Source organism: Brassica rapa, chromosome A01 (assembly GCF_000309985.2).
Source record: "Brassica rapa cultivar Chiifu-401-42 chromosome A01, CAAS_Brap_v3.01, whole genome shotgun sequence".
In the NCBI taxonomy this organism is placed as follows: domain Eukaryota; kingdom Viridiplantae; phylum Streptophyta; class Magnoliopsida; order Brassicales; family Brassicaceae; genus Brassica; species Brassica rapa.
Window position 1 is genome coordinate 4636130 of NC_024795.2, and position 27637 is coordinate 4663766.

At 37.1% G+C, this 27637-nt stretch overlaps 4 protein-coding genes across 5 annotated transcripts in view; 2 read left to right on the forward strand and 2 right to left on the reverse strand.

Moving 5' to 3' along the window:
- Positions 1 to 2759: 2759 nt before the first annotated feature.
- The window catches only part of LOC103856262 (peroxisomal (S)-2-hydroxy-acid oxidase GLO5), a 382149-nt gene continuing 357271 nt past the window's right edge, over positions 2760 to 27637 (reverse strand). Inside the window, exon 12 of the mRNA XM_033273611.1 lies at positions 2760 to 2819. The gene's annotated coding sequence lies outside the window, so the exon portion shown is untranslated. The remainder of the gene's footprint in view (positions 2820 to 27637) is intronic.
- Positions 4558 to 6511, forward strand: LOC103855620. Its single transcript, XM_009132630.2, has 5 exons — positions 4558 to 4668; positions 4770 to 4979; positions 5056 to 5526; positions 5609 to 5848; positions 5937 to 6511. The coding sequence occupies exons 1-5, from the start codon at positions 4644 to 4646 to the stop codon at positions 6314 to 6316; spliced, it is 1326 nt and encodes a 441-aa protein (XP_009130878.2). The 5' UTR covers positions 4558 to 4643; the 3' UTR covers positions 6317 to 6511.
- Positions 6731 to 17405, forward strand: LOC103855629 (peroxidase 41). Its single transcript, XM_033273595.1, has one exon. It carries the CDS (start codon positions 15281 to 15283, stop codon positions 16334 to 16336), a length of 1056 nt encoding a protein of 351 aa, XP_033129486.1. The 5' UTR covers positions 6731 to 15280; the 3' UTR covers positions 16337 to 17405.
- Positions 17359 to 25823, reverse strand: LOC103855640 (probable transcription factor KAN3). Of its 2 annotated transcripts, none has more exons than XR_004448610.1 (7): positions 25060 to 25823; positions 24841 to 24917; positions 22984 to 23029; positions 22796 to 22889; positions 22432 to 22571; positions 22063 to 22158; positions 17359 to 17601 (listed from the first exon to the last, which is right to left on the reverse strand). XR_004448610.1 is itself a non-coding variant. In XM_009132652.3 (7 exons), the coding sequence occupies exons 1-7, from the start codon at positions 25592 to 25594 to the stop codon at positions 17569 to 17571; spliced, it is 939 nt and encodes a 312-aa protein (XP_009130900.1). In that variant the 5' UTR covers positions 25595 to 25823; the 3' UTR covers positions 17359 to 17568. The 2 variants fall into 2 exon arrangements, 1 of the variants encoding a protein (XP_009130900.1); XM_009132652.3 differs by having other exon boundaries at positions 22514 to 22571.

A 27637-nucleotide genomic window follows, 5' to 3' on the forward strand; every position in this document is an offset into this window, starting at 1 on the left:
TTCCCTCTACAACGTCTTTCAGAGCGACTCGTGCACTAGAGTTGTTACACGCAGATCTCTGTGGCCCAATTTCTCCTGCAACGCCATCACATAACAGATATACCTTTGTTATAATTGATGATCACACAAGGTACATGTGGTCTATCTTGTTAAGAGAGAAGAGTGATGCTTTTGAGAGATTTAAGATGTTTAAGAACCTTGTGGAGAAGGATGTCGATAAGAAAATATTAACGCTTCGTACAGACAGAGGAGGTGAGTTCACTTCTAAGGAGTTTCAGGATTACTGCAATAAAGAAGGCATCAAGCGTCAGCTAACAGCTCCTTACACACCGCAGCAAAACGGTGTGGTTGAAAGGAGAAACCGTACGCTAATGGAGATGACAAGGAGCATGTTAAAAGCAATGAATGTTCCAAACTACATGTGGGGTGAATCCGTTCGTCACACAACTTATCTTATCAACCGTGTGCCTACTAGGGCTTTAAAGAATCAAACGCCATATGAAAGCTTGAAGGGAAGAAAGCCTAGTATAGGCCACATAAGGGTTTTTGGATGCGTTGCACACGCAAAAGTGGACTCTGTTCACTTAAAGAAGTTAGACGATCGATCACATACCCTTGTTCATCTTGGCATCGAGCCTGGCTAGAAAGCCTATCGACTCTATAATCCCAACACTAAAAGGATTATAGTAAGCCGAGACGTAATCTTTGACGAGAAACAAGCTTGGGGTTGGAAGGGAGCTGATGAAGAAGACAAACGTCCTGGTGGCTTTCACATGACGTGGGGATCAATACTCGATGAAGGGAGTGGTCCGTTTGTGTTAGGCTCACATCAAGAAGAAGAAGTTGCCGCAGACAGCGATCAACAAGATGATCCAGAGCCAACACAAGAAGAAGAAACTAATGATCAGAACTCAACTCAAGCAACAAGACGTTCAACACGTCAGACAAACAAACCAAGCTACCTTGAAGATTACATTCTATTTGCAGAGTTAGAATGTGAGATGTTGCTACTCTCTATCAACGATGAACCTATCAATTTTCAAGAAGCCAAAGCTGACAAGAGGTGGACAAACGCCTGTGAAGATGAAATCGATTCTATCTACAAGAATAATACATGGAAACTAATAGACAAGCCAGCCGGTGTAAAGATCATTGGTCTCAAGTGGGTTTTCAAACTTAAGAGAAACGCAGACGGATCAATCAACAAATTCAAGGCTCGACTTGTAGCAAAAGGATATGTACAAGAGCATGGAATTGATTTCGATGAAGTTTTTGCTCCAGTGGCTCGACTAGAGACTATAAGGTTTCTAATTGGTTTGGCTGCAGCAAATAAATGGGAAATCCATCACCTAGACGTCAAGACAGCTTTCTTGCACGGAGAGTTAAATGAAGATGTCTATGTATCACAGCCTGAAGGGTTTGAAAAGAAGGGAGAAGAGCATAAAGTTTTCAAACTCTCAAAGGCTTTATATGGTTTAAAGCAAGCTCCGCGTGCTTGGAATACAAAGCTCGACCAGATTCTAAAGAAGCTGAAGTTCAAGAAGTGCACAAAAGAGAGTTCAGTGTATCGAAAGGAAGATGGAGATAGACTACTTATTGTAGCTATATATGTGGATGATCTATTTGTTACCGGGAACTCTATCAAGGCAATTAAGGACTTCAAAGTGGCAATGTCTCAACAGTTTGAGATGTCCGACTTGGGTATATTAACATATTACCTAGGTATGGAAGTAAAACAGAGTTCACAAGGCATCACAATCAAGCAAGAAGCATATGCACTACGGATACTAAAGGAAGCTGGCATGGACGATTGCAATTCAACTCATATACCGATGGAGTTTGGTCTACAACTTTCCAAGGCACTAGATGAACCAGAGATCGATGCAACCTTATACAGAAGAAGGATAGGATGCTTGAGATATCTAATGCATTCCAGACCAGACTTGGCATTCGCTATTGGAATTCTCAGCAAGTATATGCATTCACCGCTCAAGGCTCATGGTGACGCATTAAAACAAGTACTGAGGTATCTGAAAGGAACTCACGGGTATGGACTGGTGTTTAAGTGTAGTGGATCTCAGAAACTCATTGGATACAGCGACAGTAGCCATAACACAGATCCAGACGATGGTAGAAGCACGACAGGACACTTGTTCTGTTTCGGAGATACACCTATAACTTGGTGTTCAGAAACAAGACACAGTGGCTCTATCCTCTTGTGAAGCTGAATTCATGGCGGCAACAGAAGCTGCAAAGCAAGCCATATGGCTTCAAGATCTTTTGAGCGAGATCACCGGAAGAAAGACTGAGAAGACATTGATCCGTGTAGACAATAAATCAGCCATAGCATTAGCCAAGAACCCAGTGTTTCATCGTCGAAGCAAGCACATTCAGAAACGTTTTCACTTTATCAGAGAGTGTGTAGAGAGAGATCTTATTGACGTGGAGCATGTACCCGGAACAGAGCAGAAAGCGGACATCTTAACTAAAGCATTAGCAAAGATCAAGTTCAAGGAGATGAGGGAGAAGATACAAGTTCAAGACCTAAGTGAAAATGCTTTGAAGCTTAGAAGGGAGAATGTTGTGGATAAGCTTCAATAAAGATAGCTTATGATACAAGTTATTCATTAAGGAAAGTAGAATAACTTATAGATTAGGATAAAGATAAGATTCCTAGTCTCAATTGTATTAGGACAAGTTAAGAGCTCCTATATAAAGAGATCTATAATGTAAGTTGATCTCATAAGTTAAGAAAGAAATAAAACGAAGGTACTGTTTTATTAAGAGCTTTGCACACACATACATACGATCCTTGGCGACTAGATTTGATCAGAGCCAGGTTGGGATTGCGAAATCCCGTATCCAACTCTATCTTATCTTATTAGTACGATATTGTCCACTTTGGGCCTAGGAGGCAGGCCCGCATGGATTTACTTTTGGTTTCCTTCCCAAAAGGCCTCGTACTATTAGAGTTGGATATCTCTTTATATATTAGACTTTCCTTTGTCTAATATCCAATGTGGGACTTAACTTGTTATCTCACATTCTCCCCCTCAAGCTAAGGATCACATCCATCTCGAGTGTTTCCTTCGGCGAATCATCTTTGGCACCACCTTGTACCGGTAATCGCATGACTTCCTTTGAGAATGTTTCTCCCACTACATCTCGGTCCTTTGAGATCGTCATCGCAGGTTCCATGATCATCTTGACTGTTTCTGCTGAACCTCCCTTATTCTTACTTGAAGGGTATTTTGGTCTTCTTGCAGATCTTCGTCAACCTGGTGCTCTGATACCAATTGTTGGGATTGCGAAATCCCGTATCCAACTCTATCTTATCTTATTAGTACGATATTGTCCACTTTGGGCCTATGAGGCAGGCCCGCATGGATTTACTTTTGGTTTCCTTCCCAAAAAGCCTCGTACTATTAGAGTTGGATATCTCTTTATATATTAGACTTTCTTTTGTCTAATATCCGATGTGGGACTTAACTTGTTATCTCACAGATTATACAAAAGTTTTTAAGTCCCCCAATTTAGCCTAAATGAGTTGTATAATAGAGGTTTTGATTTTGAGTATCAAAACCCATTGTTAGTAACCTACGTTCGAATGATTCAATACATTTTTGTTTTTTTTTGGTTGAATTTCAAGATTTTATGTAAAAGCAACCAATATTTTTAAACCGAAAAGAAATTACAAATAGAACAAAAGATTTGAATCCAAAACAATAAAAAGTAATCTGTTAAATATTTTGAATTTAAAAACAATTTTATGGGAAAAGATTAGGAAAAAAAAACTTAAATAATTTAAATATGTTTTCATTGAATTGTCTTCAATCATTCGGTGACCATATTGTGCATTGTTTAGTTTTCGTTCAGTATCATCATCCTTTTAACACAATTATATTTCTTTTCTTCTTTTTCGTTGTTGGTAATAGTATAAAAATTTTAGACTATACTTTTGTTTTCATTCTTTTATATTGTTTGAAAACTATATCAAATACATATAAAAATTTATATTGAAGGGTCTTGGTTTTAAAACTTGCTTTAGTTCTCTAGAAACCTTCACACGGCACTGATTATATTACACAAAACCGTAATTGTATGTTAGCCTATATATCAATATCTGAAAATGAATCCAGGGACCATTTTGTTCGTTGAATGTTCTTACTCTTCAGAAGTCTGGTCTCGGATTTGTGCTCAGTTTAATCATCAGGCTCCTCCATTTGCTTGGAACGCTGTATTGCATTGGCTAATGGTAGCTTCCTCTGATTCTCTCAAAACCACTGCCCTTCTCCAAGGGTTGCAAGCTTTCGTTTATGGGTTGGGATTTAGAAAGACATAGCTAAACTGTATAATAGAACAAATAAAATATTAATCTACATAAAACACTTTCATATCGCAAAATGTTTTTTAAAAAAAATAGTGCAGGCGGTGGGGTTCGAACGGACGTTAAGTCTTCTTCTCCCAAAAGCTGCTTGTAGACCAACCAAATAAATCATACGAGGCCCTTTTCTGGGCCCACTTTGGCAAGGATTTCGAAAGAACATGCATGTTTTTCTCAGCCACGAGAGAAGAAGAAAAAAAAAACCCTCTCTGATTCAAAGGCTCTCGAGAAAGTCTCGGATCATCCTCATCGTGGAACCATGGGCGAAGGCGAGTATTTCTCCGGTAAAGATCTCTGTGTCCATCTCTAAATCTTAGATTGAAATTGTTTGTTAGATTTGGATCCGTCGTAGTTATGTTATGCCCCCCCTTGTCCTTTCTCTTAGGGAATGATTATACAATGGTCTTCTGGAACATGGATGACTATCCAATCCCTGTTGGCATGGATGATTTTGGTTCTATACGTATCAATATCGTAGAAGCTCTTGAACGATTTGGATATCATGGAGAGATTAGTATCGATGTGCACTGTGAGCAACTCGAGTGCGACGTAAGGGATGAGTTAAGCAAGGCCAGAATCTATTACTTACCTGAGGGTAAGCACTTTCTTTAATTATTATCATTATTATGATTATGTCCAATCTGTAACTTGTAGTTGTTGTTTCTCTATAGCTACCAAGGTTTACCTGACTTCGACTGCTGTTAACAAAGTGTGTTCTCTGGATATGACTGCTTTTTTGGTTCGCATAGCGTTACCTCAACCTCCAATTAATATCGCAGTAATCGCAAAACCAAAAGCGGAGTTAGTTAGGGTTCTCAAGTGTTTGAAATCGAGGGGTCACACCCTTATGCTAATTCATCCGCCTGATGGTGAACAACTTAGCTTTAGTGTAGATACGTTGCTTGCTCATGCACATCTCGGTGATAGCAAAGAAGAAGAAGAAGATCATCCCTCCCAGGGCGAAGAAGAAGATCATCTCTCCAAGGGCGAAGAAGAAGATCATCTCTCCAAGGGCGAAGAAGACACCTCTGTTGGACTTGGCCCCTACTACTACTACTGCCAATACCTCTCTCAGAAGGCTGAAAAAGAAAAAGAAAAAGAAGAAGAAGTAGAAGATCCCTACAAGATCTTAGATTTCCTCGGTAAGACCATCATCCCAATTTGTTTTAGATTTCATCTGTCAGATAGCATTTAAAACTCGTTTTTTTTTTTGCATGGATCCAGAGCCTATCAGACCCACCGTCAAAGGGGCTATGACAGCCGTCTTCTGGGATGCTCAGTATTGCCCATTCCCTCCTGGTTCCACTCCTGATGAGATCTACCACTCTATCGAATCAGCTCTTGTGGAAAGGAAGTTTACTAATAAGACTACAATCTGGGCCTATCTTGGTGATGGTGACAAGAACGGTTCTGCCTTACTGGGTGACAAGACTTGGGCCTCCAGAATCTACTTTTTTTCCGCAGGTGATTTCATTTCCACTCGTTTTCTTCTTTATATCTACTACTATGTAACCCTCCTATACTCTCTCACTTCCATTTATCTTTATGTCAGGGGATAAAGCCTCGAGACGTATTAGAATGACAAATGACATTTGTTTTTGGGCACATGAATCAAGTCGTCAACCAGTTCGTGAAAGTTTGTTCATAGTCTCTGATCAATTCAGAGGTGATCTCTACTACGTCGAGCTGCTTCACAATTTGGTGCCCGCATGTTTGCATCTTTTCTGCATAACTCCGACTCAGGACATCAATAAACCAGAAAGCCCTGAATGGCCAGGATTGTTTTTTGATCAAGGAGCATATCGTTTGCTGTTGGAAATAAGCGAAATCCCTGCTGCACGTTGTTGTTCCAAAAAGCGTAAAACCGATGCAGGAATGCTCTTTATGATGGAGGACGAAGAAGAAACAAGTGGCATGGAGTCTAACAAATGAGCAGCGCTTACAGTATGAGTTTAGTCTCTATGTTTTATTGGGTTTACGTGGTGTGTTTTCTGTTTTTGGTTTGGACGTTTCTATTTTTCTTTTTTTGCAATGGATTATCAGAGAAAATAAAGTTTGTAAAGATTTGAAGATTTTACGCATGCAAACAATAATATTAATGTTTTTCATTAGAACACATTTCATTCATTGATAACAACAAAGATCAACACCATAGAAATACTAAACAGACAGGATCAGGCACAATCATAATCGAAAGGCAACAAGAGCCACCAATAGCTTCTTTTTTTTTTGGGACAAAAACCCACCAATAGCTTATGATTTAAAACCTTGTTTCTCCATCATCCGATTCAAAGCTGATTCTTCTGGGCCCACTTTAACGAATCTGCGCAGTCAAGTCTCGCCCTAATTCTACTCTTCTTTTCTTCATATCTTGATCAACATGGAGGGAGGATTTTCCTGTGTATGTATCATGTGTTTATCAACATTCAACAAAATATATGTATTTTTGACAAAACCATAGGCCGGCGGTGCGGTCTAACTATATAAATTTAAAACATTCCAGCTCTGATAAAATCATTTTATGAAGAAAGTCTTATCAATAATAGATCAAATCACGGTTAATACATCACATGAATATATATTGATACCAAACCCACGCTTTTGGCGGAGTGTAATCTAAACAAAGCATTAATCAATAATGAAACGTTAACAGATTCTGAAAAACATCGACATAGGCTCGTCGACTGAGTTAAAACGTCTGAGATGATTAATAAAGAACTTAATGAGAGTTAACTTCTAACTAAATGATATGCTTGTTACTGTTTGAATCCAATGAAGTATATATAATCACATATCTCCATACGATAGTTTGTAGACATATATATCTTTAAACGATAGTCATAATTACAACTTGTAGTAATCGTCCAGTTTGTCACATGGCATGAGTTCAGAAAGGGAACAACATTTGTGGCGCACCAGGCCACTAATTATCGATATAAATATAATAGTCCATATAATTAGCAACTTGATCATTGATCAATATACATTATTCAATAAATAACTCAAAAACAGGCTTTCTCTGCAAGTTTGTTGGAATTATCGGATCACATTAGGTTCATTGTTCACAACAAGAGATCTAGAAACTGCCACGCGACAACAATGTTTCCTAAGTCGGAACACATCGGTTATCGTATTAGATTATCTCCCTGCGAAAACAATGGATTGATTTATTATAAAGTGTTCAACCAAAATTTTTTATTATTACAAAGTGAAATCCACTAATGCTCATTACATTATATTTTATTGGTTTGGTTAATCCCACACCTAACATTAGTTTCTTAGTGGTTTAAGTACTACTATTAATTATGTCAGTAGGAGCCATAACGGGCAGCCTCAGATACTTATTTTGTCGTTGATGAATCATATTCTTATAAACTACTTTAAGTTAGTAATTAGCTCCATCATCTACCTTCTTGTTTTATCGTCATGAATGATAGTTGATAGCGCATGCACAGCAGCACCTTCCACACTTCTTGTCGAGTGGAATATTTCATTATGGGCTTGAAAACACTCGGAGAATTGTAAGATTGGGCGATTTGTAATATTTTACTATTTCGTTTGGGGGCAGTGAACTTGTCTATATCAAATTTGTTTGAGCATCTCCGACTCCAATATATAATTTATTTGAAAATAAAGTTTATATTAAAAAAATGATTTAACCTCAGCTTATTTTTTATTTTATAATAGAGTAAATATGAATTTATTCAATAAACAGAGTACTCGTTTTTCATTACTCTATTTTCACAAAAATGGAGTAAACTTGGAATAAATTCAAATATATTATGAAACTATTCCATTTTAAAAAAACGATGTGTTTATATTGGAGATGCTCTTAGACTAATTTTATAAGCATAGCTCTCCATATCGCACAAAGTTAAAATAGTGCTATAATGTAGTTCTGTTATATGGTTAAATTTTATTTTATTTATTAAAATAAACTGTTTGCGAAAGCTAAAAATAATGAATTTTAAAGCTAAAGTCATTGATATATTTAATGAATATTTATTAGACAATTGATCATAAATGTAAAATAAAAATATTTTTAAAAATGAAAATACAATTTTATATTGTTTATGTGATAACTGAGACAGAAAAAATCAATTATTATTTTTAGAAAAATAAAAAAATAAAAGATGTATAAATACTAAGTAGAAAACTTAGTTTATTGAAACTCCCGAATCTCTTGAAGATACTCCCTCTGTTTCATATATATTAAGTGTCGTTTTAGATTTGTGCACACGGATTAAGGAAACAATTAATTTTACATGTTTTCTATATAAAAACACAATTACCTATACACCTAACCATATTTCAACCAATAGAAAAACAAATAACAGAATAATAAATTTTGCATTAAAAACCGAAAACGACACTTATTTTGTAACAATTTTTTTTCTCTAAAACAACATTTAATATAAAACGGAGGGAGTATAAATTATAATTATACTATGTGAGTGTTTCAATTTTTTAAATGCAATAATAAATAAGCAATTATTGTTTTGCCAAATATAAATTATTGATGTTTATGTTTTTTTGAAAGCATAAATAATAAATTATCATCCTATTGAATTCATAAAACCAGTCGTAAGATGATTATGTCTGAATGGTCGAACAAAACACCAAAGTATAAAGTATGAAAAACCTCTCTCTGATCCACAGATTGAAAGGCTCTCTCGATCATCTGTAACCCTAGCTTGAGAAAGTCTCTGATCCTCATCGTGGAGCCATGTGCCAAGGCGAGTTTTCTTCTCGTAAGATCTCTCTCTCGATCTCTTAGATGAAATTGTCTGTTAGATTTTCGATCCATCATAGTTATGTCTTGTCCTCTCTCTCTTACTTACTCTTAGGGAATGATACAACGGTCTTCTGGAACATGGATGACTACCCAATCCCTGTTGGGATCCATGATCTTGGTTCTATTCGTATTAATATCGAAGGCGCTCTTCATCAATTTGGCTTTCATGGAGATAAGGATATCCAAGTGCATTGTAAGCGACTCAAGTGTGGCCTAAAAGAGGAGTTGGGTGATGCCGGAATCTTTTACTTACTCTCATGTAAACACTTTCTCTTTGCCATCGTCGTTTCTACTTATTATTATTATTATTATTATTATTATTATGTCTCTCTCTTTTAATATTTAGAGTTATTTCTCTCTCTCTGTATAGGTACACTGACTTACATGGCTGTTGTTGACAAAATGACTACTCTGGATATGACTAGTGAATTGGTTCAGTTTGCATTGACTGCTCAGTTTGAGGGGTCACACTCTTCTCCTAATAGATCCGCCTGATGAAGAATGTAGCTTTGCTGTAGAATCTCTGCTTGCTTATGCTCATATTATTGTACGTGCTAGTGATAGTATGGTCGAAGACGAAGAATATGTTGAAGAAGACCCCTCTAATGTTGAAGAAGACATGTACCCAAATTGTTTTGTTTTAGATTTCATCTTTCATTATAGCATGATTAATAGGGGTTCTTAGGGTGCGGTTCTTAACGAAAAATAAGAAATCGTCTCTTAATATTTAACTAAAAAAGCTAAGAACCGGCTCTTAAATATCTTGTTTAAAATAATCAAAAAAGGAAAATCAATATAGTTTTTACCTCTATCACCTCTGTTGTCTACGACGAGTCTCAAGCAGTATGGAACATGAAACTCAGCTTGACAAGCCATGGTTTCTTTGATGGTAGATACATTTTTGTTACCGTGCTCGTTGATTCCGAGGTTTGGACCATAAGCTGTAAGCTTATCTAGCACAAATCTTGTGCATAATGAAATATTTAATAAACGTAGATTGAAAAGGTATCAAGTTATAATGATTTTGTTAAAAGATATATAGTTTATTGATAAGGACTTTTTACAATCCTATGTCAAAATAGTAAAGATAGATGTCAATCCAATCCTAAGTGATCATAAAACAAGAGAATGCAAGTAATGCTTAATCTAAGTACAATCAAGGTACTTAAGTGATTTCAATTTAAGAACCAAACAAACAAAAACAATATCTAAAGTTTTCAATCAAATGATAATATAGAACCCATGGGCTTAAGGCAATTGATTTAAGACAATTAGTTTCCAAGTCAAGGTTTTAACTTTAAGCAATCACAAGTTCTTATAGGTCTAGAACACAGATAAAGATCAATTATTTCCCAAGGTAAAGATCCCTATGCAATCATGAATCAAACATCAATTCTCATTGGTTCAAATCATTCAAGCATGCATTATATTCAAGTTTACTAACCATCTAGCAATCCTAACATCAAACCCCTTTGGTTATTCAAGCTAGAACAATATTAAGTTTAATCAAACATTTTTTTTTTGAATGAATGCTAAATTTTATTCATCAAAAAAACCTTTACATCATATGTAGACCTTGCCATATAAGATTTCTACTCTCAAAAGATTTCTACTCTCAAAATGCAACACAAAATCAAACTCTAGTTCCAAACCAAAATTGGAGACCCCCTTCCATACCCTTCCTCCTTTGCATTCTTAATAAGCTAAGCTTGTTCCTTATCGCCTTGTCCACCAATTTCTTCATCATCGAAATTCCCATTGGCTTCTCCCCATGTTTTATCTTGTTTCTTTCTCTCCATATTGCATAGACTGCAACTTAGAATGAGTACCTTACACAGAACAATCTCTTCTACTCCATAGAACTTCATGATATCAACAACACTATGACAGACCAGACATTGGAATGAGTATCCCGCAAGATACCAGCAGTGAGATGCTCCCATAACTGTAAAGAGTAGGTACATTCAAAGAATAAATGATTCCTAGTCTCTACAGCACCCTTGCACAACACACAAGTTGTATCAGCTCCCAAACTCCATTTAGAGACCATATCCATAGTAGATAGTCTATCCAACATTGCTAACCAAGTTATAAATGCAAACTTTGGAGTAGCCATAGAAAACCAAATACCTCGGGCCCAAGAGCAGTGCGCATAGTTTTCACAAAGCAGCAACCAAGTCTCAAGAGTCGAGAACACATGTTTAAACCCCATTCTACATCTCCATTGATTAACATCCTTCTTCTCATGCCTCATCTTCCCTTGGACAATGATCACCCCTGCTTCTATTTCATTAAAAACCACAACTCAATGCTTCCTTTTACTCCTAGAACTCAGAACAGCTTCCTCCATAGTAGCTTCTTTCCTAATACCCATACCCATTATGCCCCTTTCACCTAGCAAATCAATAAGCACACCCTTGTCTGACCACTTATCAAACCAAAAGGAAGTGTGACGACCATTCCCCATCTCTTTCCTATAGAATGTCTTTGCAACATCCCTCAACTTCAACATCTTTCTCCACATCCAAGAACCAGTTTGAGTGCTAGCCTTGACTTCCCAAAACGACTTCTTCTTTAAAAGATATGACTTGATCCATTTTCCCCAAATCAAATCCCCGACAACATTCTCCAGATGAGCTTCAACCCATAAACCTTGTTAACATCTTAAAGAGCTCTGATTCCCAAGCCACCTTCATTCTTAAGTTTATTGATATCTTTCCACGCAACCTTCGCACCAGTGGACTTCAGAGTAGGCCATGTCCAAAGAAAGGAAGCACATAGTTGCTCTACCTCCTTTATACCATTAAAAACCTTAACTCTTCACTAATCACCATAAATCTACCTAACCCATAGATTCAAAAGACAACTACTCACTACTCACCATGATTGACTTTAAACCATTGGTTAATTTAAGATTAATCATGATTAGTGATCAAGATAATCGTCTGCGAAGGTTGCATGCGATCGAGAGCATGGATTCGTCATGGCTTAGCCGCGGCTGGCTTCATCCGGCGAAGGTCGCCCACAGTGATGCCTTCTCTTTGCAGCCACCATCTGGTCGTGGTTCTCGCCTGCTACCCCGCCAATCTTCCTCATCTTGAACGTTTTAAGACCTCTTAAGCTCCAAAACTTGACTAGCACTTCTCCAAACCTGCAAAACATACAAATGCAATGCAATGCAGTCTAAACAATATTTAAATGCATCTAAATGATTAATATATGAACTAGAATGATGCTTAGAACATATAAGTATACAGGATATCATTTATATTTACAGGACATACCAAAATTTTAGAACGATTATTTTCATTTTGAGTTGAACATTTATATCTATGTCTACTTTTGATCAAAAAAGTAACTGATTGTATGTCATACACATGAATTGGTGTTAAAAAAAAAGAATATAACATGCAAATGAAAAACAAGTTAGTTAAAATCATAAAGTCTTCACCAAAACTTGGGATTGAAAGAAAGTGAGTGATGGAATTAAAGAGGAAGAGTGAGTAACGAGACACACCAAATAGAGCACTCCACTGATTTCTTTGGACACAAGTTACTGATATGTGTTGGGAATGTACACTATCCTTAGCCATTTTATTGCCATCGTAGTGAAGTAAACACCTCACTGTTTCTACTTTCACCATTATTTCTTATATCTTCTTCTCCTTCTGTGTTCCAAGAATCAGAGAGACTAAGTTGATATATGGTATCAGAAAGATATACGATTTAAGGCATTTTGTTTCTACTATTAATCTCTTTCATTACTGTCGACAAGGCGGTCTCACACTTTCTGAAGTGTCAACTGCCATGTCAAGCAACATGTGGATCATTCTCTGGCAAATCGGCCGCTGTACCAGCTTTGTGATACACCGAAAATGTTTGGCTATTACAAAAAATAAGGCTTCTTGAAATGGACAGCTACACATTAACCCACTATTCAGCTGCATTTGTGTCTTTTGAAGAACTCTGTTTCTGAAAGTTTGTTTCCATATGGACACACTAAGGCTCAAAAAATTACCATAATTTTGCGCATGTATTCCTTAGATGTGGAAGCAGCAGATTTGACAAGTAATTGAATAGCAATATCTGCAAAGCAGCCAGATGGCAGAGTGATGTCCTCAAGTCATGAAAACATGTATAGACATGTGAAGAAAAAGATAAGTATTTCATTGAATCTATATATAATTAACAAATCCACCTCATCCCCTTACATGTTGGATGTTTTCTTCTCATGGCCATTTATCATTGAGAGGAGCCATTAACCAAATGTTCTGAATGCTCTGACTGGTTGTCTCCCTTAACCGTCAAAGAAAAAAAAATATCATTTGGCGCATACTTCCATGCTTTCTGGACTGTGAGCTCCATCCAGATAAGATACTACATCCAAAGAAGAATGTTGGAAAAAGGATCAACTTCAGAAACAAACGAAAGTCTTAGATGCAGCCTAAAAAAAGAGTTCAACAAAGGCTAGAAAGAGCAGCTTACCATCTGAGTCAGACTGGGAACTTCAAGTTTACCAATTTGCTGAAGCCAGGTAGAGGCAAGCGAAACTTAACTGTGTTGCGGTTAGTGGTTGCACCACTTCGAGATTCACCTGTCAATACGATGTTAAAAGCTTATCCAAAAACTAATTGGTTAACGCATACAAGAATGATAAAAGTAAAACCTAAATTACTACAATCAACCAAGCAACACAAACATTTTCTGCTAAATTTGATGTAGAGTTCAATTATTAAAAATTGGCGTACATCTAATTCGACACGCATGGCTTCATCAGGTTGTTTGGGGGTACTTTGAAAGCTGGAACTCCAAGCTGAAATGGGAACAAGAAAAGATTAGGCAAACCATGGAGAGTATTACTAAGTTACAAAAAAAAAGGAAGGATCCATTTTAAAGATACAAAAGTTATAGCCACCTTGAAACTTCCAGCCTTACTCACCAGCAATTTTGCCATCCAAAGAGAGGAAAGAAGTCATGGCATAATATTAGAAAGGAAATAGAACTGAAATATCCTTGCCATTTTCATAGCAGCATTGGTATGCCATCATGCATAAGAGGATTCCAAATTAGTAACCTAGAATTTCCATGTTGTCATAACCAAGTGAAGAAATACCACATGCCACCAGTGAGTCAACAAACTTTTATTGTGAGTTAAGAAAAAAACTAAACTTAGTTGCATCTTCACTTGGATCTATGAACGTTACATCTAGAAATGAAAACAGAGTAATATGTTTCAATAGACAATAATAAATTAGGCTCTGAAAAACGTATTATGCTTACGAAGAATTGTTTGCAATCAGGTTCCTGTTTCTATAAAAGCACATACATATATTTTCCTTTCTCAAAACTTTCAAAAAACTTAGATAAAATACTTACCCATCCAAACGATATCTTTCAAGTTCGGAAGCCATAGATAGCTTCGTAAAATAGATGCGGATCCCTTCAGGCCAGATAATAAGAAAGAGAATTAACATTATCTGTTGCCTGTTGGATCAGAAAGTAATCAATCGTGTAGTAACTACACGTGCTACTGATTACCCAAAAAAAAAACTACACGTTCTACTGCTGCCATGATCTAGGTGATGATTGTTTTACTTGTTTTTAGTTTTTGGATTTTAGTTTTGTTTTGTAAAATATTTTATGCTATTAAATACTCCCAACTTATCTCCTATTTTATCTCCCCCCACTAACCCATATCTTGGCGAACGCCCAAAGTCTTGTTCTTTTTCTACACTTACAATTTTTTGTTAAACTCTTTCAACACAGTTTTTAAAAAGATTACAAATTTGACTCTTTGTGGCTTGGAGTAGCGCAGTCTGGCGTCCATTCTCATCATGTGGTAAAAAACCTCATTTGAATTACCAATAAGATTGCTCTAATTACAATATAATATACTATATATAGAGCAAATACAAATATAGGAAGTAGAAGAAACATAGGAAAGTCCAACCACACGAACATGCTTCTACTTTTTCTCGACAACAATCAAATAGAGAGGTCTACCTCGTAGATATCTCTTAATATAGATTACACTTACATATTCAACGAAAAAAAAAAAAATTCAACGAAGCATCTTATAATTGTAGATCGATATACATCTCATGATATTCACAATGTCATCGTTTCTTCCCGTTATCTTCCTCGTCCTAGTCTTTGTCCCTTCCATATTATCAGCACCGGTGACAAGTTTAACCAAAGACTATTACCAAGAAACGTGTCCTGATTTCAGTAAAATTGTTCGTGAAACCGTTACGACCACGCAAGGCCCGCAGGGGAGGACAGCTGCTGGAATACTCCGTCTCTTTTTCCACGATTGTTTCTTAGAAGGATGTGACGCGTCCGTACTAATCGCTAAAAATGCTTTAAACAAATCTGAACGCGATGATGAACTCAACCATTCTCTTACGGAAGAAACGTTTGATATCGTGACTCGCATCAAAGCAGCTCTTGAAGAGTCTTGTCCCGGTGTTGTGTCTTGCGCAGACATCTTGGCTCAGTCCACGCATGACGTTGTCACAATGATTGGTGGGCCTTCCTACGAAGTCAAGTTAGGTCGTAAAGATGGGTTTGAGTCGAAAGCTCATAAAGTTAGAGAAAACTTACCATTACCAAACCACACGGTCCACGACATGATGTCGTTATTTCAAAAGAAGGGTTTCACTCTAAAGGAGATGGTTGCACTAAGCGGCGCACACACTATCGGAATTTCTCACTGCAAAGATTTCATCAGCCGGGTCATTGGGCCACAGCCTGATCCAGATATCGAAGCACGATATGCTGAAGTTCTTAAAAGTCTATGCAAGGATTACACAGTGAATGAAACGAGGGGCTCGTTTCTTGATCCGGTGACGCCAGACAAATTCGATAATATGTATTACAAGAACTTGGAAAAAGGGATGGGACTGTTAGCTTCCGACCACATCTTGTTTAAAGATAATAGTACGAGACCGTTCGTGGAGTTGTATGCGAATGACCAGACGGTTTTTTTCGAGGATTTTGCACGTGCCATGGAGAAACTAGGCATGGTCGGTGTTAAAGGAGACAAAGATGGAGAGGTGAGACGCAGATGTGATAACTTAAACAAACCTAACGGTTCAGTGGCGGAGCCAGACAAAAGTTTTACCGGGGGCAATATAAGTTTTGAACTTAATTTATAAGGGGCAATAGTAGAAATTTTACCATCTAAACCATATAAATTTTGAATAATCAATGAAAATGCACAAAAAATCAATATTTTATAGGGGGCAACTGCCCCCCCTTTCTCTCTACCTCCCTCCCTCCCTCTGCCACTGACCTAACGTATAACTAACGTTAAGAGTATAATTGAGTTCAGTTTTTGTTTTGTTTTGAATGATGTATATATAAGTTAACGTAACAGTTCCCATAGTGTAATGATATATATGTTTTGTTTTGGACTATGAATTTTTGTATGTTAATTGAAATTTCTTAGTTATTAGTTATTACTTTGCGGAGGAATATAAAAATTCAAGTTTCTTGACTTACCTCGCCATATATCTTTCAAATGGCTTCACGGGTTGGAGCCTTTTTTAACAAGACTACAAGAGACAACGAGTGTCCCTTCAAACTATTGCTGGGACAAGCTTAGAAATCAGGTCAGGTTATACACATGTATTTTAAACAAGTCAACTTATGACTTTATATGTAGAGGCCTTCTTTAGGTCTGATCAAGTTTTCTAATTAATTTCCTTCTGGCGAAAGAACTATCAAACTTTTGTTCAACGAATGGTCTTTCACTTTATTTATCTAAAATATTATTTTTCGTCTAATAAAGTTTTCGTAAATAATTAAGAATGTGTATTGATGTGTATATCATCCCTTCGTTGGTAACATATTATTCGTTTATTTAAGCTATTCTGTTTGCCAAAATCCCTCTGATTATCAGGTTATTAGCATTTGGAGTTGTGGATGGATTTTATTCTCTTTCTTTGTCTTTACATAATATCGAATATATGTAAAAGTCTTTGGTGCGTCAACGTCCAAACCATCTGACACTTGTCAGACAACCATGTGTTCAGTAATAAAGCAGACCGATCTAGACACGTGAAGCAGTCGAAGCTTTGCATCGCTGTAATGATGACCAAATAATTTTATTCCATATTTTCTCTTATTATTTCCATATTTTTTGGCACACGAAAACTGCCAATGCCGACAAAAAAAAAAAAAGAAGTCTGCATATCTATATAAGCATCTCAAATTAACGACCCCGTAAACAAAAAGGCTTCTCAAGTTTACAGGAAAAAAAAGAACAAATATCTAGTCGGAGAAACAAACATCATTTCATATTTTTTTCATAACGCAAGCATAACTTTAAAGTTTAAATTTGTATATTTTAACAGTTTTTTTTTGTTTTTGTCGTATTTATAGTAAACTAGGGAAGAAGGTTTGGTATAGCTAAAGTGAACTCTGAAAGAATATCCATAGAATATTCTTATTCATTTGTATTCAGCTCCTAGTCTATAGGAATATCTCCACGATCTCTGTAACAAGATGATCGTTATATACTCATGTAATTATGTTCAGTAAATCAACAGAAACATTCAGACTCACATGGTATCAGAGCATAGCTCTTTTTGATCCTTCTCCTCTGTTCGAATTTCTTTTTCCTTTCTCACGTTTGTTATCTCACCACTGTCTCGTCTGCAATGGCACAAGTTGCGCAAGTTGAGCGAGCTTTTGGAGTAACAAACATAAAAACGCACATTCCTATTGTGCTAGATTTAGACGTTTTCAATTACGACGCTTGGAGGGAATTGTTCCAAACCCACTGCCTCACGTTCGACCTATTGGGGCATATTGACGGTTCCTCTACTCCTACCGGAGACGATGATACCCCATGGCTGAAGCGCGATGGACTGGTGAAACTTTGGATCTACGGAACGTTGGCCCCGCCGCTTTTCAAATCATCCTTCAAAACAGGAGGAACAGCCAGGGACATTTGGCTTCGGATTGAAAACCAGTTCCGCAACAACAAAGAATCTCGGGCGATTCAGCTTGATAATGATCTTCGCACCAAGGAGATTGGAGATCAGACGATTCAGAAATACTCTCAGGAACTGAAATCCATCGCTGATCTCTTGGAGAATGTCGACGCTCCAGTCAGTGACAAGACGCTAGTAATGTATTTACTAAATGGTCTCAATGAGAAGTTTGACCATATCATAAACGTCATCAAACATCAGAAACCTTTCCCAAGTTTCGAGGAGGCTCGCAATATGCTGGAGCTAGAGGAGACTCGACTGAAAAAGACTACCAAGACGTCAGCTAGCCACACTGACACTTCGTCGTCTTCAACGGTTCTGATCACAACACACCGTGATGCTAAAACTGACACTCAACCACGCAATCAGGGAAGAAACAACAGAGGTAACAGACGCGGTAACAGAGGTCGAGGCAGGAACAACTACGGCTACAACAGACCTCAGTACATGTCTTGGAATGGTCCGCAACAATACTGGAATGGAGCCTACAACAATTGGCAGCAATACCCTACTCCACCATGGATGGCTTACCCCTCTGCACCTGCTTCTCACGGCATGTTCCAGACGCGACCATCAACACCTCAACAACAAGAAGCTCACATGGTTCAGCCGACCCGAGACTTTCAGGATATGTTCAGTACCATGAGCTTGGCGGAACCTACATCAAACTGGTATATGGACTCGGGTGCCTCATCTCACATCTCATCATCACCAGGTAACCTCCAGTCTGTTGTTAACTTGCGCACCGGAAACTCAATCGTTGTTGGTAATGGATCTAAAATTCCTATACACTGTTCCGGAAACACTTCTGTTCCTACTAAGTCCAGACCTTTACACCTCCAAAATGTTCTGGTCGCACCTGAAATTGTTAAAAATCTTATATCTGTCCGTCGTTTTACAAAAGATAACTGGTGCTCTGTCGAATTTGATCCATTTGGTTTTTCTGTGAAGGACCTTCAGACACGGAAAACCATTCTCCGCAGTAACAGCTCAGGCGATCTTTACTCCCTTCCATCGCCTCTCCATCAAGCTCACACTGCTCTTGTTGCTGTTTCGCCTACTTTATGGCATAAGCGTCTTTCACACGCAAATAATGAGGCTATACGCTCTCTTGTTTCTTCTTGTTCTATCAATTGTAATAAGGAAAGCTTGCAATTTTGCAATGCTTGCCAATTGGGTAAACATCTCAAACTCTCATTTTCGAAATCTCTTAATAAAAGCTCTCAGCCGTTTGAACTGATTCACTCTGACCTCTGGACTTCACCCATTCCTAGTCTTAGTGGTATTCGTTATTATGTGCTGTTTCTAGATGATTTCTCACATTATCTTTGGGTTTACCCTATGCGACAGAAGAGTGAAACGTTCTCTAAATTCTTACACTTCTCTTCTTATGTTCAGAAACAACATGGAAAAACAATTAAATCACTTCAATGTGATAATGGAGGGGAGTACAACAATTCTCAATTTCAAAAACATTTTTCTGAAAATGGGATTGTTTTTCGGTTCTCTTGTCCTCATACCTCGCAACAAAACGGTAAAGCCGAGAGGATGATAAGAACCATCAATAACTCTATTCGTTGCCTTCTTTTTCAGGCCCAGATGTCACCAGCATATTGGGTTGAAGCTCTTCATGTTGCAGCCCACAACACAAATATCCTTCCTTCTTCTGCAACAGAACGTAAAACACCTTACTCCATTCTGTTTGGTCATCCCCCGACATACGACAGTTTGCGTGTGTTCGGTTGCCTATGTTTTCCAAACCTAAACCACTCAAATCTTCACAAACTCTCTCCTAGATCGACACCTTGTCTGTTTCTAGGATATCCATCAAATCACAGAGGCTATCGGTGTCTTGATCTCAGGACAAACCGAATCATAATCTCTCGTCATGTCATCTTTGACGAGACGACCTTTCCGGCTGCTCAGAAACAATCCTCTCCATCCAATTCGTACAACTTCCTGGATGGTTCTGACTATACTTCACCGATGTTTCAATCAATCCTGCAGTCACAAACTATTCCTGTTGCTGGTACAAATTCCCCAGTAGCGCCCACTGCCTCTGAAACACAACCTCTTGCTCCTGTTGCATTACCAACAGCTCCTGCTCCTGTCCAGCGAATGACTACTCGAGGTCAGTCTGGCATCGTTAAACCTAAAAAGATTTTTAGCCTTTACAGCTCTTCAGTTTCTCGAATTCCTACAACTCATCAAAAAGCTTTGTTAGATCCAAATTGGAAACCATCAATGTTTGAAGAGTACGATGCTCAAATTAAAAATAAGACATGGAGGCTGGTTCCAAGGCCTAAAGGTGCTAACATTATTAATTCAATGTGGTTGTACAAGCACAAGTTTGATGCAGATGGAACTCCAACTCGTCACAAATCGCGGCTGGTGGCTAATGGCAAGACACAGGAGGAGGGCGTCGACTATGCTGAGACTTTCAGCCCTGTTGTCAAGCCGGCGACAATAAGGTCTGTTCTGGATATCGCTTTAAATCATGGATGGTCGATAAGGCAACTGGACGTAAAGAACGCCTTCCTCCATGGTACAATCGAAGAAGATATCTACATGCATCAGCCTCCAGGCTTTGTTGATAAGACAAAACCCCACTATGTATGCAAGCTGGAGAAAGCATTATATGGCCTCAAGCAGGCTCCAAGAGCCTGGAATGCCAGAATGAGTCAATACCTACATCGACTTGGTTTTCTAACATCAAAATCCGATGCCTCTCTTTTCGTTTACAAAAATAAAAGGGATCTTGCATACTTACTTTTATATGTAGACGACATAATCTTAACAGGTTCCAGCCCCGCTTTGATCCAGCGGATCACAGACAGTCTCAAAACAGAGTTTCCAATGTCAGATATGGGGACATTAAGCTACTTTCTCGGTATCAAAGTCGATCACAACAAAGCCGGTCTTTTCTTGTCTCAGCGTCAATATGCAACGGACATCATTGAGAGAGCAGGCATGTCCGATTGCAAACCAATCTCAACTCCAGCAGACGTCAATGCAAAGTTATCAGCTGAAGGTGGGGAACGTGTAAGCAATCCAACAGCATACAGAAGCCTAGCAGGAGCACTTCAATATCTGACCTTCACACGGCCAGACATTACCTATGCAGTTCAACAAGTATGTCTCTTCATGCATGATCCACGCCAAGCACATCTCACTGCTCTGAAACGGATTATCAGATATGTGCAAGGGACAAAGGACCATGGCTTGCAGATGTACCGATCGCAAAACTCTTCATTGACAGCTTACTCCGATGCTGACTGGGCCGGATGTCCAGACACTCGCCGCTCCACTTCAGGCTACTGTGTTTACCGAGGTAACAACTTGATATCGTGGTCATCGAAACGTCAAGACACAGTATCACGATCAAGTGCCGAGGCCGAATACAGAGGTGTCGCAAACACAGTCGCAGAAACATGCTGGATCAGAAACTTGCTTCTTGAGCTTCATCAACCGGTTTCCAAGGCAACTCTGATCTTCTGCGACAACATCAGTTCAGTATATCTGTCCGCCAACCCTGTAAAGCATCAGCGGACCAAGCATGTGGAACTCGATATTCATTTTGTCAGAGAAAAAGTGGCTCTCGGACAAGTAAAGGTACTGCACGTTCCGTCCTCTTCGCAGTACGCGGATATCTTCACCAAAGGACTCCCTTCATCACTGTTCTTGGAGTTTCGCTCCAGTCTAACCGTCCGTTCACCTACCGATTCGACTGAGGGAGGGTGAAAGAATATCCATAGAATATTCTTATTCATTTGTATTCAGCTCCTAGTCTATAGGAATATCTCCACGATCTCTGTAACAAGATGATCGTTATATACTCATGTAATTATGTTCAGTAAATCAACAGAAACATTCAGACTCACAAACTCGAGATTGGGAGTTTCAATCTCTGGTCTTGTCCCAGTGAGACTTGACGAATCCGACGACAATCGTTCGTAGCTTGGACATCTTTGATCCACATTCTGATAAAAAAATTTAATCAAATAAAAATATGATAAGAGATCATATAATAAAATCTTATATACATTTGCAAATTTACAACCCCCCCCCCCCCCCCCCCCCTGATTTGTACTTGGCCATATCAAATTATTTTTGAAGATTTTAAAATCTTTTTATAAAAGCAGAGTATATATCTCCCCAAAGTCTTTCTTTTCTCTTCTTTTGAGACATAAAAGTACACTTTTTAATTGCCTAAATGAAAGACAAAAGGTAAATTAAAAGTTCTTTATACTAACTTTTTTTTTCCTTTTCACCCTCGAATTTTGCTGTCCCATTTCATTTCAATCCTCTTTTGTTTAAGTTTTGAATGTTTGATACCTTATTGGATGACATGTCTAGACCTGATGCCTTTGCCTTTAAGTGGAACCGAGCTTCACTGTTATACAGACAGACATCACAGTTTTATGACATTTGTAAAGAAGGAATAATGTTAAATATTTTGGACTAAACTAACAAAACAAAATATATGTTACATTTCTCATATGATGCAAATATAGAAAATAGCTTAATAGTTGTAGCGATCTGTCCGACGAAAACAAAATAACACCATAAAATAAAACGAATATAATTGAATAATATTAAGACAGATACATAACATACCTTGAGGAGTTACTCCACAGACCTTGGAGATCTCTGGCTTGTCTCTCACTGTTTAGTTTTAATTCATTCTCGCAAGTATCTGATTGCCCTATATCTACATTTATACACACACACACACAATTATCATATATTTAATAATGTTTAAGAGAGAAATTAATTTAAAATCAAAACACAATTAATCAAATAACCTGATGATGTTGTAGGCTTCTCAGTAGATTTGATGGTCCGATACATCTGAAACATTATATTTGATTACAAGCCTACTAATATATATTAATGATAGTTATAAGAATAAGTTATGTCGATCTTGTGACAAAAAAAGAAGGTTATGTCGATCAATACATATACTATGCGCGCATGTATGTAACTTATTCTATTCACGTGTGTGTATACTTCTCTCTCTATATATGTGTGTGTATGCACGCACACAGAGATGGATAAAGTAAGAAAAAAAGAGAGCAGAGTAAATAAGAAAGCATTTAATTAAGTTTACTTGAGAGAGAGAAAGTTAGAAAGAGAAAGCTTGAGAGAAAACTTTGGAGATCCGGCGGTTGGTCGGCGCGTGAGCGTCCGTGCCGCCGCCGGAATCCTTTTTTCTTCTAGAATAAATCGCCAGTTCCTGTCTCCTCCTATTCTTTTCTGGTTTCTGCAGTTCGGAGCTCTGGTCAGCCACTAACCGCCGGAGTTATGGCTTTGGAGTCACAATGCGTTGATGGGAAGGATGGGGGGTTTAGTTTGTGCGTTCTTTGTTTCCGGGGGACGGAGGCTCTCACAGATCCGTCGCCGCCGGCTCTCGCATCCGTGGCGGGGAAGCTTCCTCAGTTCCGCCGTCGTCGGCTCTAGTCTCCGGGGGGTGAAGGCTATCACAGCTTCGCGTCGCCGGATCTCGTCCCCTAGTCTTTTAGGGTTTGGTCTTTTTAGTTTAAGTTTTTCTCATCGCTTTGTCTTAGGGTTTGGTTTTGTACTCGCGTCGTAGGAGAGAGGAGATCTCCGGTGAAACGGTTAGGTTGCATGCGATATTTTCTTTGGGTGGTTGTCGTGATTGGTGGTGGAGGTGATCTCGCCATGGCGATCGATCCCTTCCGGTTTTAGAGGCCCAAAGACGCTTGCGGAGAGGTATGGTGGAGCTGCGGTGCTCCGGTTTGGTCGAGAGATCCGAAGGTTGGATCTCCGGCGAAGTTGGTAGGTGGTGGAGATGAGACGTCCGTGCGACACGTGCCCCCTCGTCGTCGAGGATGGCGTCACGTGTCCTTGCATCGAAACAGTTGAAACTTGAGGCGGCTGCTCTCTCGCCGGTTTGGAATTAGGGTTACTCAAGTTGGGCCGGTGGGTTTTGGGCCCATTTGGGGATCGAGTTTGGGTTTCGCTATGGGCTTTTATTGTAATTTCTCTGGGCTTGGCCCGTTTTCAGTATTATTATAAAAAATCTTATTGGCGGAAAAAAAAAAAAAATAAGAAAGCATTTACGATTCATGAAAATGTGCAGCCATACACAGAGATGGGGTATGTGCATGGGTCTACGTGTCTTTTTCTAACCATAGTCAAAATATGCAGAAAAGTAATTTATATATTATCACTGAATAGTCATATGCATATACATATATGAATCTTGAGAAAGACATATATATCATCATTGACGAATTATGCCTTCTTTGTACTTTACTTTTTCTTCAACATCTCTTAGTAACAATGCAACATATGAAAGGACCCCCTTTCCCAAAAAAAAAAACATATGAAAGGACTCACTCTTGGTCTCTCGGCTATACTAGGTTTTGATTCCTTTTCCTATGTTTTGTTGTTGTTAGTTTTAATTGTTTCACCTGCTATATATTTTCTCTATGGTAGAGACCAAACGATTTATCACAGAAAATGTTTAGTCAATTCATTAATAGTGCAGTGGGTTCGGTTCATTTGCACATACAAATACAATACAAGGAAATCATGTGGTAGATTGTTATTCTATCTACACATTTTAAAGGTTTAACTAATTAAATTAGACTAACTAGTATACATTGTATAAGCTAGGAACTAATGGATAAAATTACCTGTAGATGAGATTTAACATGAGCCAATGTGAGATCTTGAACATCCATCAACTCAAGTACTGATTTTGGAGTGGCTCCTGGATATTACTCAAAAGCACAAAATCCATAAAAATATAATCATATATTGAGATCTCATACAATAATTAGTTAAAAAGGAGAGAGATATAGTATTCACTAAAAAGGAAAAAAGAACAGGAAATAGTGAAAAAAGGACAATACTTTCATGACCACCCAATAATTGAACAGCATGAACGAAATGGGCATGGAGGGTCGTCGTCCACCGCATCCTCGGAGCCCTTACTCCTCGTTTTGCCGTTAATCTTTGCGCCTGCGGCTGAGCTTGACGATGATGACGGTGGTGAAGATTATAACTATAACTAGGGTTTGTGTGTTGACCGTTGACTTCACTGAAGAAAAAAGGAGGAGTGGGAGAATAGTAGTAGTGGTCAAGGATTTGATTTTGGTGAAGAGGAATTCCTCTTATTGGTTTCACCATAAAATTCGATCTCAAATCTTGATGTAGAGATTCCATGTGTTCTTGATTATGATCAATCTTGGTGGGTTCATTGTTTGATGTGAATTGGAGGGTGTGGATATGATGATCAGAAGCCTTTCTGTCTGAATCTGAGGCTTTACTACCAAAGAGTAATCTCCTTTGGACTTCTTCTTGTTCCTTATAATCTTCTTCTTCTTGTTCTTCTCTTCTTCTGTTTATCTTCAAGTACAAGTCAGGTTGTGAAGGGAAAAGCTCCATAAGAGAGAATTGGGAATGAATCAGAGATAATATTGATGAATTTTGGGGAAAGGGGAGGTGGGTGTAATCTTATTTAATTCAGAAAGTTTTTTTTCTTCCTTAATGAATGTTTGTTCTTGGTGAGAGGAGAAAATCAGTTGCAAAGGCTTAGAGAGAGAAATAGAGAGATAGAGGTGGCAAAAGGTATGAGGAGAATGATAAGTCTCTTTCGTCTCTGTTCCCTTTGAGAAAATGACACTGTGAGAGTCTAATAAAGAAGTTGGGTGAAACATGAATTTTCATTCTATTTTTTCTTCGTATATACAGGAAAATATTAATTTTAGTGGCATACTTTGTTACAATGTATGTATCATCTATCACATATCAATATTTAATGAGGGTATAACAATAATGTATGAAAATATTCCATTATTTGTGTTCAGATTTACATGTGAAAATGACACTTGGGTTTGAAACTGAAATATGTGCGTGTTATTATTGTTATTTTTTAAATAATTATTCATGAGAATGAAAAATAAAATGTATCAAATGCTGATATTTATATAAAAACCCGCACTTAGCTACTTATTTAGTTGTCGATAAAATGGTACAATATAAATGGGAAAAAGCTATTAGGAATTCAAAAAGATGGAGAGAATAAGTTTCATGTTTACTTGTTTATTTGTTTTTCTTTCAATTGTTACTTCTCTGAAGTTAGAGTTTGTAACAATTGAAAGAAAAACAAATAAACAAGTAAAGACGAGACAAATAAAAAAATAAACAAGTAAACAAATAAACATTTTTTTGCTTCAGAGAAGTTACTTCTCTGAAGTTAAAATTTGGAATTATAACTACAAACTATAGAAAATAAATATTTTCAAGTTTTATAAGAATCAATAAATTTAGAAAATATTAACAAAATTTAAATATTTTAATAAAACAATACATAAATGTAGTAACAAAAAAAATTCAAAATTCATGTAATCTTCCAAACTCAAAAAAGTTGTATAATTTTCTAAGTTTTTTGAGAAAATATAAAATTTTGAAAATAAATATTCAAACTCAAAATGATGATATTTCAAATTACAAAAGATGTAATCATATCTAGTAAATAATAGCTTTTTGAAATGCACCACGAAAAAACAAACTATATATGTTGTAAAAATTAAAGCAATCTAATATTTTGAAATATTAATTAAGAACAGGAAAACTTAATATCATAACATTCAAAAATATCATGTATCAATAAAATTTACTAAAATAATATGATAGATGCTACTATGTATAAAATTTACTAAAATATTAAGGCTATATTATCTAAACAAAATAGTGTTGTACTTATAAATCCCGTAAATTACTAAAATTATATATGTTAAAGTATTTTTTTAAATACAACATATAAATGATTATCTCAAACATATTTCATTCTATATTTTAAATAAATCAAATTTTAAAATGTATTATATATAAAATGTATAAATGAAGGAAAAACATTTTTGAAAGAGAATCTCTATTTGATTATTTCAGGTTGTTATTTTATTGTACCTATTTCAAAAATATATTAGTAAGTAATAAATATTAATAACAAAGTAAAATGTATTAAAAAAATCACTACATATTAATAATGCTGAATGTGAAATATAAAAAAAAAATATTATAGAGTTACACAATAAATAACACTAAAATTGAAATTATATATTTAAATTTTTTTAATAATATCAAATATATTTATAAAATGAAAAATATCTGCACAGACGTGTGGGTTAAAATCTAGTATTTATTAAATCGTGTATTTATATTGTTATCATGTTTCTAGGGGAAAGAGGATCTTTAACATACATGTTAATTCTGAAATATCTTTCATTTTTGTGTGCAAGTAAAAAGGTTAGTATTTGTTGCGCCGGACGTATTGTTCATGAAAGATAAATTCATTATTAAAAGTTGACATCTAAGAGGTGTAGGGGCCAAAAGCCCCTGCACTACACTATGCTTTTTAAGTTTAGAATTTTTTTCACTTTTTCGATATTAAGATATTTTTCTAAACATGAAAATAAATTAAGTTTT

Bases quoted from the DNA above. Each gene is read 5' to 3' on its own strand.
- LOC103855620 (XM_009132630.2), top strand. From the start codon at position 4,644: ATGGGCGAAGGCGAGTATTTCTCCG. The intron at 4,669-4,769 runs GTAAAGATCTCT...CCTTTCTCTTAG, and splicing joins CGAAGGCGAGTATTTCTCCG to GGAATGATTATACAATGGTC. The intron at 5,527-5,608 runs GTAAGACCATCA...GCATGGATCCAG, and splicing joins CAAGATCTTAGATTTCCTCG to AGCCTATCAGACCCACCGTC.
- LOC103855640 (XM_009132652.3), bottom strand. From the start codon at position 25,594: ATGGAGCTTTTCCCTTCACAACCTGACTTGTACTTGAAGATAAACAGA. The intron at 24,918-25,059 runs GTATTGTCCTTT...AGTAATATCCAG, and splicing joins ATTATTGGGTGGTCATGAAA to GAGCCACTCCAAAATCAGTA. The intron at 22,159-22,513 runs GTATCAAACATT...TTTTTTTATCAG, and splicing joins TAGACATGTCATCCAATAAG to AATGTGGATCAAAGATGTCC.
- LOC103855629 (XM_033273595.1), top strand. From the start codon at position 15,281: ATGATATTCACAATGTCATCGTTTCTTCCCGTTATCTTCCTCGTCCTA.